Here is an 11473-nt window from a genome sequence, read left to right as displayed (position 1 = left end):
GATTTAATCCTAAAGGTACCGAAAAAAAAAAAGTAATACTTTATTTTTTTTTTTTTTGGATCAAACCTAGGGCCTCATGCATGCAGGCATAGCACTCTACCACATCCCCAGCCTTTTTTTTTTTTTTTTTTTTTTTGAGACAGGGTTTAGTTAAGTAGCTACGACTGACCTCAAACTTGATCCTGCTGCTTCAGCCTCCTGAGTTTTGGGATCACAGGTGTGAGCCACTGCACTTACCTTAATATTAAGTAATAATAGTAGCCACAAGGTCCTCATGCCCTGGGCTCTTTTCTCTTCTGCAGGACACCATCCCCAAAGCCTTTCAGCCACACTGAACCATATGTGGTTCTCAGCATAGGTCTCACTCTTATCTGATTTTTGCATGCTGGTTCTTGTACCAGAACATCCAGCTTGTCAGGCGTCTTAAGATACCGCTCAGGTGTCATTTCCCTTGGGACGGCTTGGATGCTCCCAGTCTGGGTTAGATGCCCTTCCTGTGCATCCTGTAGCGCTGTGTGACACTTGTTCACTTCTTCCCCTGCTTGCCTGAAAAGGTAGGGATCCAACTGTGTGTGCATCCTTGTGTCAGCATACCTAGGACAGGAGCTGACCCACAGCAGGAACCTCATGACTCCTGGGTGTATGGAGGGTTGAGATAATCAGGAGATGGAAGACCTGGGTTTGAAATCTGGTTCCTTACCAGGCTTGGTAGCATATATCTGTAGTTCCAGCATTTGGGAGGCTGAGATGGAGGATCACTGGAGCCCAGGAGGTCAAGTTCAATACTGCCTTGGGCAACATAGTGAGATCCCATCTCAAAAAAAAAAAAAAAAGAAAGAAAGAAATATGGATACTCAGCTGATCTGTGTCTGGTAAGGGTCTTAAGGCCCTACTCTTTCTCAAGGTGGCAAAAAATACTGCAGGTGACAGTGAACTGTGATTGAACAAAGGGCCAAGAGAGACTGACAACAGCTGGGCTTCAGGGAGGTGGGGAAACCTCTCAGAGGACCACAACAGGAAGCTACTCGAAGGAAAAGGAATGATTCTGCAAGCTAGGAAGATCTATAGTTTAGGCCCAGTGAGGCTAGATGTCTGTGATGATGGACAGGGCCATGTGACTCAAGTGAGAGCCTGAGGGAGAAGGTAACTGGAGCCAGACCCTGTGGCCTGAAGGACATGGTTGGGCTATATCCCAACCCAGGGCCTGGTACATGTGAGGCAAATGTTCTGCCACTGAGCTATAACATAACCCCAGTGTTCCCCAGTTTTGAGGAATACAAGTCAGGTACTCTTTGAACTGTTCCTCAACTGGGGTTGAACCTAGAGGCATTTAACCACTAAGCCACATTCCCAGCCCCCCTTTTAAATTTTTTATTAGTTAGAGTCAGGGCCTCACTGTATTGCTGAGGCTGGCTTTGAACACATGATCCTCCTGTCTCAGTCTCCCAAGCCACTGGGGTTACAGGCATGCGCCACTATGCCAAGCCTGATATTTTTCTTATGCCTACACTGAGGTTCGAGATTTTAGGAAGATCTCAGAGGTGAAGTGTCACACTCAGTGCATCATACTTAGGCACTGCAGGGCTCCAACCTGGGAAAGGTACTGCATAAGTTTGGGAGCAATCTGGGAAGCAGAATGGATAGGGTCACTGATGAGTTGGGAAGAGGGGTTGTGCCAGATGAGCTGGTTTCTGGCTTGAGTATCAGGATGGATACTGGTGCCATTTACTAAGATTGGGGAGATGTGGGGAGGAGTGCCAGGAAGCAGGAGTCCCACTCTGGCCAGATGAGGATTGAGCTGACTGTGCTGCGAGGACCTAGAGCTGGGAGAGGCGGCTCTCTGACCTTGCACAAAGGAGGCGGCTGAGGACTCAATTTAGCAAACCATGTGAAGTGCTCAGCAGAGGCCTGGCTCAAAGAACATGACTGAGAGGTGACATGATGGCTACTAATGCTATCTGTCCTTGGACACAGCATTGGGGTGATGAAAGAAGTTGTTTAAAACATCAGTCTGGGGCTGGGGTTGTGGCTCAGTGGTAGAGCACTTGCCTAACTTGTGTGAGGTACTGGGTTCAATCCTCAGGACCACATTAAAAAAAGTGGATAAATTAAAAAAATGTTGTATCTGTTAAAAAAACAAAACATCAGCCTGAAATCTGCCATACAGATAAACTCATTCCCCCCAATTTTGTCCCCTACTCAGTGACTTCTTTCCATATGGTACAGACTTCATAGTGAGGAATCCCAGATAACACCTTAGCCAGGTGAGCAAAGTCACCATCATCAGCAAGTGCCGTTAGTTATGACAACTTTACTACACAAACAGAACATGTTCACAATAGTGGGGGGGCAGGAGACTGGGTATAGAGTCACTTTTTTGTGTGTGTGTGGTCCTGGGGATAGAACTCAGGGCCTTGCATATGCTAAGCAAGTTCTCTACACTGAGCTGTATCCTCGGCCCTACAGCCACTCTTTGTACCATGTTTGCAACTTTTCTGTAAATCAAAACATTCTAATAAAAAACTTCACTGAAGCTGGATGTGATGGCATACACCTGTAATCCCAGTGATGCGAGAGGTTGAAGCAGGAGGATTTCAAGTTGGAGGAGAGCTTCAGCAACCTAGCAAGATCTCTTAAAATAAAAAATAAAAAGGACTGGGGATGAAGCTCTGAGTTTGTAAAGTGCCCTAGGTTCAGTCTGCAGTACCAAAAAAAAAAAATAAATAAAAAAAATAAATACGTAAACCCCCTTGGTGTGTGGGCTAGATAGGGGTTGTTTCACCTTCTGCACCACAATGCTACTTCCTCACCATTAAATGATGTCTCTGTCAGTGACAGGACAGAGCTGTCTCAAGATGTAACCCAAAGCCTTCACTTGAGTTGTCTGGTGCTTGGCATCTTGGGAAATTTAATGCCTCCCTCCTTCTCCTCTTGGCTCAGGGTTAAGTCCATCCTCTTACTCCAGAGCCTACCAGAAAACACAGGTGTCCTTTGGGCTGCAGGTTAAAGTGTCTTGCAAGGCTCATCTGGATTGGGGACCCTATTCCAGCAGAATGAGAGAGGGAATCTTCATTCATTCCGTCAACACATATTTACCACACACCTATGCAATAAATCCTGCTGCTGAAGATCTAGCAGGAGATGTAGAGAATCAGACATGACTGTATGCATGCTTGCAAACAGACGTTTTGCAGTCTTGTCTGATTCTCTACAAGGAGAGATTTTTTTCCCCCTTTTTTTGGAGCTGCTTATATTCTAGTGGGAGAGACAAACAAATGAATAATTAAATGCTCAGGAGCAAGAAGTACTAGTCAGAAAAGAAGGAAAGGTAAGAGAAGGAGAGATCTCCTGAAGAGATTTTAAGCTGAGACATGAATGAGGGTGCAGCCACAGAGGCTTGGGGGCAGGAGTAGGAAGAATGACTTGTGCAAAGTCCCCCAGGGGAAAATAAGAGCTAGGAAATTCCTGGGGGGGAACTGCTAGGCCTTGAAGGTTACCAGGAGGCTCTGTACTCTAGTGAGATGGGAAGTCACTGGATATTTCAGATCAGCAATTTAAAACTATCTGATCAACATTTTTTAAAAAACTCCCTCTGGTTGTTGTGTGGAGAATACAAGGCAGGGAGAACAGGGTAAAGGCAGAGAAGTAATGGGACTATTGCAGTATCCAGACAAGGGATAATCCTGGCAGTGAGAAGGGTGAGGAGCTGTTGGCTTCTGGATTTGTCTTGAAGGGAAAGCCCAGGATGGCTGACAGACTGGATGTTGGGAGTGAGAAAAAGAGGAATCAAGCAGGATTCCCAAGTTTTCACCCTTGGCAACTGAAGAGTGGAGTTTCCACTTGTAGGGGAAGAGATCTCCTGAGTGCAGCTCATGCTATGGGGCGCAGTAAGCTCCCTCTAGGGCAGGAATGGAGGCTGGAGAGACAGGAGAGGCAGAGCCCTGAGTATTCCAAGTTCCTAGGCTGAAGAGGATGCAGGAGGGGAAATGGCCATTTGAGGTGAGAGGATAGCAGGTATGGTCCACAGTCTAAGGCCTAGTGGAGAAAAGTTCAAGGGAGAAATGGTCATTTGCATCAAAGGCTGATGATAGGCCAAAGGAAAACACTGTCCCTTGGGTTTGGCAACCCAGGTTGTATCTTTGACAAGAGGCTGGGATTGAGAAATAAAGCCTAAGGGGAGTGGGAAGAAGTCAAGGCCAGATAGCGCTTTTGAAGAGTTTTGCATGCAGCTGTCCTCTGTCCACTCTGCCCTGTGGCAGTGTCCCTGCCCACATCTAGGCTCAGGAAGTTTCCTGCCAGGTCATGTAGCTGGGTCCCAGAGACACTGGTTAGGATATGCCACAGGGCTTGGGGAGTCTGTCTGAGGCCAGCAACAGCCTGCCCTACCTGGCTGCTGCACCCCTGGGCTGTATCCTGCAGGGTGAAAGGACACTCTCTGTCCCCGCTCTCAGCTCTAGACACTTCTTTCCAGGAGGCTGTGTGTGAAGGCCTGAGCTTAGGAGCCTGTAGTGGACCCAGGTGTCAGGAAGCATCAGCTATGATGGTTTCATATCTCGTATCAAGGACGGGCAGGAAAGTAAACTCCAAAGAGAAACCCAAGCCCCAACCCTGCCACCTAAGAGGCAAAGACCCCTTTGCAAAGCCTCAGATTTTCAGAAGGGAGAAACCATCCCTTCACATGCCACTGCCTTGTTAGGCACACTGGGGACTGGGAACAGAGGGTCCTGGGGGAAAATGGAGTTTGGTGGGAAATCAGTCCTATTTCTGACCTTTGCCTGCCTCAGGCTGGGTGAGACATCATCATACTGGTTTCCGTAATGGAAAAAGTGGGAGTGTACTTCTTTTCCACCTAGCTTCCTAGTTGATTCTGAATGGAGTTATGCTGTGTCCTTCTGGGGGGTGGGGGTGAAAGCCCGGATGGCAGTCATGGGCACAGAAGCCCAAGGCAGTTGGTAAGAAATCACCAGTTTATTGAATGAAAAATCAACTTCACCCCGTCCTCCCACCCTCACCTCCACCCTCGGGCCCAGGATATGTTCTGGACAGCAGGGCCAGGCCTGGGGAAGGGCTAGAGGACTTTGGGGGAGGCATGGAGAGTGAGCAAACACTTTCAAAATGCAGTTCTGTGCCACAACTTCTAGGGAGCAGTGAGGGTGATGCAGAAGCTCTGGAGTGCCAGTGGCATGATGGCCGAGCGTTGGCTCTGTGTCCTTGCCCTCAGCCTCTCCTGAGAACAGCTGGACGAAGCTGAGGAAGGGCTCAGGATCTGCCATGGTGACAAGAGGGAGGGAAAGAGGCTGCTGGAGGGGAGACCTGGTGGAGAGGCCTTTGCCCAGCTGCCCTGACATGGAGGAGGTAGGAGGATGAGGGAGACAAGTCTACATGGGAAAGGGAGATACATGGCCGGTGGACAGAGGGTCTGCCTCCACCTCTCATGCCTGGCAGAGCTGTGCTGGGTGAAGGGGCGGGAAGGCTGAGGGAAGAACATCACCAGCGAGAGGAAGTCACAGGACAGGATGGTGCATGGGGGTTACATAAACAACCGAGGGACTGGCTGTGCAGAGAACTGAAGAAACGCTCAGGAAACCTGACATATACAAGGACAGGGCGGGCTGGGATAGGAAGTCGTGCATGGGGGAGGCCCCTCCATTCCAGAAACACACGGCATCACTCAGTTGCCCCTCACCCTCCACTGGGAAGTCATGGACAGGAGGAGGTCCCTACAGGAGTGGGGAGTGGCTCTGGCCTGCCCCACCGGGGGCAGGTGGGATGAGTGGTATTTGGCAGTGGGGCCTTGGAAAAGGAGAGCCTGATGGCTAGGGTGGGAGTGGGGAGACCTGGGCTCTCCCACTGTGGACCAGGATCCCACATTTCCTATTTCCAGGAAGGGAACTGGTGCCACAGAAGGAAAGAGGTAGGGCCAGGAGAAGGAAGGCCTGTAGGACTCAATTCCAGGGACCATGGGCACCAGAAGACAGAACCCACCTGCCCTGGGACTGGAGCAGGAGGGAGGAGGGGTGGTAAGGGATGGGGCTGGGCAGTGGGGAGGGGAGGGCAGCATCCCCAGTGGCAGTGTCCTTCAGGACTGGGCATGTGAAGGGCTGGCCCCAGTGCCAGGAAAGGGGTTCTGGGCCCGGCCTGCTGGCCTCCCCCTGCCCGCAGGCGGTGAGGCTGGATGGCAGTGCCAGGAGGGAGAGTAGCCAGAAGCCGGGCCTCAGGTGGCCTTGCTGCCACTGAAGAGTCCTACTGGAAAGTGCTTCACATGGGTGGGCCACTGGGCTGCCAGCTGGAAGAACTTGATGTCACTCCACTCAACTCCATCGATGGACACTGGGGGCAAGAGGGAAGTGGGAGGTAATGGGGCAGCTGAGGTCATCTCCCTGTCCCTTGGGGAGGACCATCAAAATCACCACACCTCTCAGCATAGTCTGCTGCTGCTTGGCGGAGCAGATGAGGCGGCTGATGCCCTCGATGACTTGGCTCTTAGAATCCACTTCCTTTTCCCGGGGTTTCTTGCTCAAGAAGATGGTGGGAACTGCAAAGCCAGCAGAAACTATCTCTGTTGCAGCCCTGGGAAACAGCCATCCCTCTCCTCCCCAACCCCAGTGCTTCCTTCTTCCCGGGGCAAGGGGAGATAATTGGCAAAAGGCCTGTCCTCCTCCCTTCCTGCTTGGCTCAGGCCGCAGGTCAGGATCTTCACCTTCCTGCATCCTTTCCCGGGCCTATCTTCATCTGAACAGTCAAGACCTGGGGCTAGATGGTCTCTGAAGTCCCTTCTAGCCGAAATGTTCTAGGCACCTTGGGAAGGGGCCTAGCTCCCTGTCTGGGGCTTGCTGGGCCTACAGCAAAGGAGATGATGTGGGGGCAGGTATTTGCATTAACTCTACCCTGGCCCCAGGAAAGAGGCAAGGATACTGATACAGAGGACACTGCTCAGCTCCCCACTCTCAGCAAATCCTTATGCTGTAGTGTGCAGGTTTTGGCCCTAGCCTCGCACAGCCCCTGCCCAGGGCCCTGGGGAATGCTGTAGGGTGGAAAGCATGCACAGGAAGAGGCCCATCTGCTCTTGCTCTGCCAGCCCAGGAGGCAGGGTCCTCAGCTGCTGCTGGTGCACAGCTGGAGTTGTGGGGTTCCAACCAGCTAGAAGAGTGGCAATCTACAAGGACAGCAGCCTGGTTATGGGGATTCCTGCCTCACACAGAATATAGGACCCTGCCTCTACAACTCTGCCTCCAGGGCCTTAAGCCACCCCGCCCCCTTTTAAGATTATATATATATATATATATATAGATAGATAGATAGATGTTAATGAACCTTTATTTTACTCATTTATTTATATGTGGAGCTGAGATTTGAACCTAGTGCCTCACACATGCTAGGCAAGCGCTCTACCACTGAGCAATAACCCCAGCCCAAGCCACCCCTCTTTTTCTGGAAGGATTGATTCCCCTTAATTCCTAAAATAGTTATATCCTTCTGCTCATAAAGCTTCTTTGGGGAGTTCTTCTGTGCTGGATGTGAAAGCTCTGGTCAATGGGTCACGATGACCATGGCTGGGGCATGGTCATCCTGTCCCATAGTCCAACCCTGAGGGCAAAGGTCAGAAAGGTTCCTTGTACTTTGCAGCAGCAAGGGCCTCAGCCCCTGAGCTGGGACCTCAGTTTCCTGCATTATATAAGGTATGGCGTTTCCCCCAGGGGAAGGCAGGGTGTTCTCACTGGGTCCCAGGCTGATCACGTGATAAGTGTACTGCATCCCACCCACAGACTTTTTTTTCCCTTTTTGCCATACTGGGCTTTGCATATAACAGGCAAACACTCTATCACTGAGCCCCCCGCCCCCACTCCACCAGGTGAAAGCAAATTGTCTTTCAGACCCTGAAAGAAGGGAGGAGGCCTGGTGGCCCCTGCACTTCTCTTTACCTTTCTTGTTCTTCTCTTTGGTGACCACGGTCATTGCCATGGTGCCAGAAAGCTGGGCTTCCCCACCATGGGGCAGGCGGGAAACCTGTACTGAGCGGAAGACACTCTTGAGGGTGTTCTTAGAGCTGGCGTCCCTTTTGTCACCTTCCCTTCGCCGTTCCCCAGGATGGCCCAGCCAGTAGTCCACCTGGAGGCCAATCACATCCCCATATGGGCTATTGGGACTCCTGGAGAAATGGGATAAAAACAAGAGATCAGCTTTTTCCTCAGAGCCCAATTACATGGGCCAGAATCTGGGAAGAGGGGCTGCCAGCCTCCTGGAGCAGGAGATGGGGAGCAAGTCCAGTTGAGTGGCTGTGTTCCCTCCAGTCACACAGAATCAGCAGCAGCTCATGTGGGTATCAAGAATCAGGCTGATCTGAGAACAAAACCAGCAGAGGATAAAGGCCCAAGTAAAACTATCACAGGGTGAGAGAAGTGGAAACTTTGTGAAGCAGAGTGCACACAGGCACGCAGATCCTTGTACATGCACACATGCTCCCAGCAAGCAAAGTCGGTGCCTAGAGGCAGGGGGCTGAAGAGCCAGAGTGGCTGCAGAGCAGCTCTGGAGCTCGCTTAGATGGGGCACTTTTAGCTCAGGGATAATTTTAGCTCCCAGGGAAAGGGCTGATGGTTTCTTGAAAGGAGGTGGCAGATACAATAGGCACATGGCTATGAAAGTCATCTGATTTTTTCTTTCTGCCTCATTTTTTTAGTGGTTCCATTAAATAAATAAATAAATAAATAAATAAAAAGCTTATATTGTATGAGAAAGGAGGTTGAGGTAGGGGTTGGACTCAAGGTTCCCCAAACTTATGCTGGACAGAAATCTTTAGGCAGTGGGGGGGTCTGAGAGAAAACAGGGCTCCTGGAAGCCTGGATCCAGCAGGTCTCTGGGGCAGAGCATGGTTGTTTTTCCTACATTGTCCCTTCCAGAAAAATCAGAAGTCCACGGAGGAGAGGAGGAAGAGAGGTTTGGAGGACAGGTTGGGGATACCAGGTCCAGGGCTATGACACTCTCACTGAGGCCTCTGGAAAAGCCATTGCCCAGTGCCTCCCTCTCAGGTGCTATGATGAAAGGAAAGAGGTAAAGGCAGAAGAAAGAGAAAAAGAATGCTGCTCTCTGCTCCTGGCCATGGCCTAAAAGCCTCTTCTCATCCCCCTCCCCTTCCTCAGGCCTGGCAGGAAAGGGTTCCCTGGCTCTCCAGCTAAGCTTTAGGTACTTGAGATTCTTTAAGACTTCCTCCCCGCTTTGCCACACCCCACAATCATGAGGTTTTTGCCGCCTCTGCAGTGCAGGCCCAGCCTGGGAGCCCGAGCTCCAGGAGGGCAGGTACCACTGCACCAAGTGACGCAAGGCACCACACCACAGCGTGCCCCAACTGATACTCGGTTCCTATTTATAAGCTACACAATAGTCCCCAAGGTGGCCAACTCACCTCTACTACACATAAGATGAAACTGGAGCCCAGTAACCTGCCCACGCCAGCACAGTGGACACACCACAGAGCCACTCACATGCCAGTGAGTCCTATAACAAGACACCTGCATCACACCTCACAGCCATAAAAGGCCTGCCAGGCTGGACATGCCTCTCACTGCACTGAGCTGTCCAATGACTTGGCTGGCTGGTGACTGGCCTCTGAGTTCTCTCACCAGTGTGACCTTCTTAGGCCAGTGTGTCTGTGCCTGGGAAGAGTTAGGTTGCTGGGCCTTGCTTACCCCACAATGGCGAGGGCGCTGCTCATGGATGGGGAGGAAGGAGGGGTGGCTATTGCATCTCGGCTCAGGCCTGAGCTGGAGGGTGGAGATGTGGAGGGCACAGTAAGGCTGACCACAGGTGAATCGTCCCCATCACCTGTCGGGAGATGAACACTGTCAGTCAGAGGCAGCCATCCTCACTTGCTGATGGCAGGGAGGGAGGAGCCACTTTCTTAGGGGCAGCCCTGCTTTCCTCCTGAGCCCTGGGCTGCTCCTGCCTCCCCTCCCCACACAGCTGCACAGCAAGGCTCACATCTTCCTGCCCAAGCTGCTTCCCCAGAACACTCAGCACCTCCAATTTCTGACCATTGCACCAGAGAGATGATCTCACCCAAGAGGAGCCCAGGGGCCCAGGCTCACCTACAGTGGAGGGTGAATCTTCAACCAGGCCCACCTTCACCACCTGGAGGAGGGAAGACATGCTCAGTAAGTCTTTTAGGCAAGTATGATCCAACAGGAAATAGGGCCAGCACAACAGCCATCATACACACAATTTTATCATAGGCTCAGAAAATCTTTATAAGCCTGGAACAGCCCAGAGCTTAAGGGATGGGGCTGTAGCTCAATGGTGGAGCATGGGCATAGCCTGTGTAGGCCCTGGGTTCCAACTCCAATACCACAAAAAGAAAGGAAGCCCAGTCCAAACAACACAAGGAGGGCCCATGGGAATTTGCAGCTCTTCTCTGGGGAAATGAGCAAGGCACATATGAAGGCAGGAACCAGTTAGTGTAGTGATCTCAATTCTTCTAAGACCACATAGGTAGGGTCCCAGGAAGCCAGCTCCATCTCTGTCGGGACAGGCATGTCTCATGGCAGCCATGCTCTGTGTGAGCCAGCTCAACTGAACATACTGAATCAGTGCAGACACCAGCCCTCCTCTTTCTACCTTCTTGGAATCTGGAGTGCCCATAAGGGGCATCTCAGAATTTTAGATTCCCCATAGACAATTATGGAAAGGACAGAGGGAGCCCTCCAGTGGTCACAAAAGGATGCTAGAGGCTAGAGGCAAACTTGGTGACTATCTCCTGTGGTCTGAGTGACAGGTGGGGTCAGCTGGGTTTGGGCTGCTGGAGTGAAGGGGACTGCAGGTGGCAGCAGTTTTCGTCAGGCTGCTGAGAGCACTGCTGCATTCACTCACTGAGAGGAACAAAATTCAGGATGGAACTCATGGCCCTGCATATCCTAGGCAAGTGCTCTACTACTGAGCTACGCCCCTATGACATTTTTCATATTTTAACTCTTGTTTGGCTGGGAGACCAGAGTAAGCATCGATCCCCAGTTCCATGAAGACATGAGTCAAACTGACAGCTTGGGCTGTGACCAGGGTCCCATGGCCTGCAGCGGTATAACTATATGAACATCCCAGAAGCCTGAGGAGGGCTGTCCATTCCCTCAACTAAGATTACTCAGGATACCCAGAGACTTGAACATTCAGTGATCAGGGATAGTGGGGAATTGAGCATGTCTATTTGCACTTCACTGCCCCTTCTCCCCAAAAACTATGCAAGATCCTCAAGGAGATTACAGAAAAAGATACAAACTGGTTGGAAAGAGAAATCAGAACACCTCAGAAGCAGAAACACAAGTGTTTGGTCCTTTTCTGTGGGCCCCTAACTAGTTAGGTCAGTCTGAGCTTGGGCCCAGCTCTCACCAACAAACAGAGCAACAGTTGGTATACCTGACACCAAAGGCATCTAAGAGTTCTTCCTTTATTGTATAATTCACTAATAAAGGTTCTTCCTGACTAAGCA

General features: G+C 51.0%; 1 protein-coding gene across 2 annotated transcripts in view; it reads right to left on the bottom strand.

Annotated features, from left to right (window-relative positions):
* Positions 1-4949: 4949 nt before the first annotated feature.
* The window catches only part of Pacs1 (phosphofurin acidic cluster sorting protein 1), an 85907-nt gene continuing 79383 nt past the window's right edge, over positions 4950-11473 (bottom strand). For both annotated transcript variants that reach the window (XM_048807666.1, XM_015503138.2), the window contains exons 20-24: positions 10083-10125; positions 9684-9819; positions 7923-8149; positions 6416-6535; positions 4950-6330 (exon numbers count right to left, since the gene is read on the bottom strand). In XM_048807666.1, coding sequence (XP_048663623.1) covers positions 6215-6330; positions 6416-6535; positions 7923-8149; positions 9684-9819; positions 10083-10125 — 642 coding nt within the window. In that variant the 3' untranslated portion in view covers positions 4950-6214. The remainder of the gene's footprint in view (positions 6331-6415; positions 6536-7922; positions 8150-9683; positions 9820-10082; positions 10126-11473) is intronic.

This window comes from Marmota marmota, unplaced genomic scaffold (genome assembly GCF_001458135.2).
Source record: "Marmota marmota marmota unplaced genomic scaffold, marMar, whole genome shotgun sequence".
NCBI lineage: Eukaryota > Metazoa > Chordata > Mammalia > Rodentia > Sciuridae > Marmota > Marmota marmota.
The sequence above is the reverse complement of the archived record's forward strand: the minus strand, read 5'-3'. Positions and strand labels throughout refer to the sequence as shown.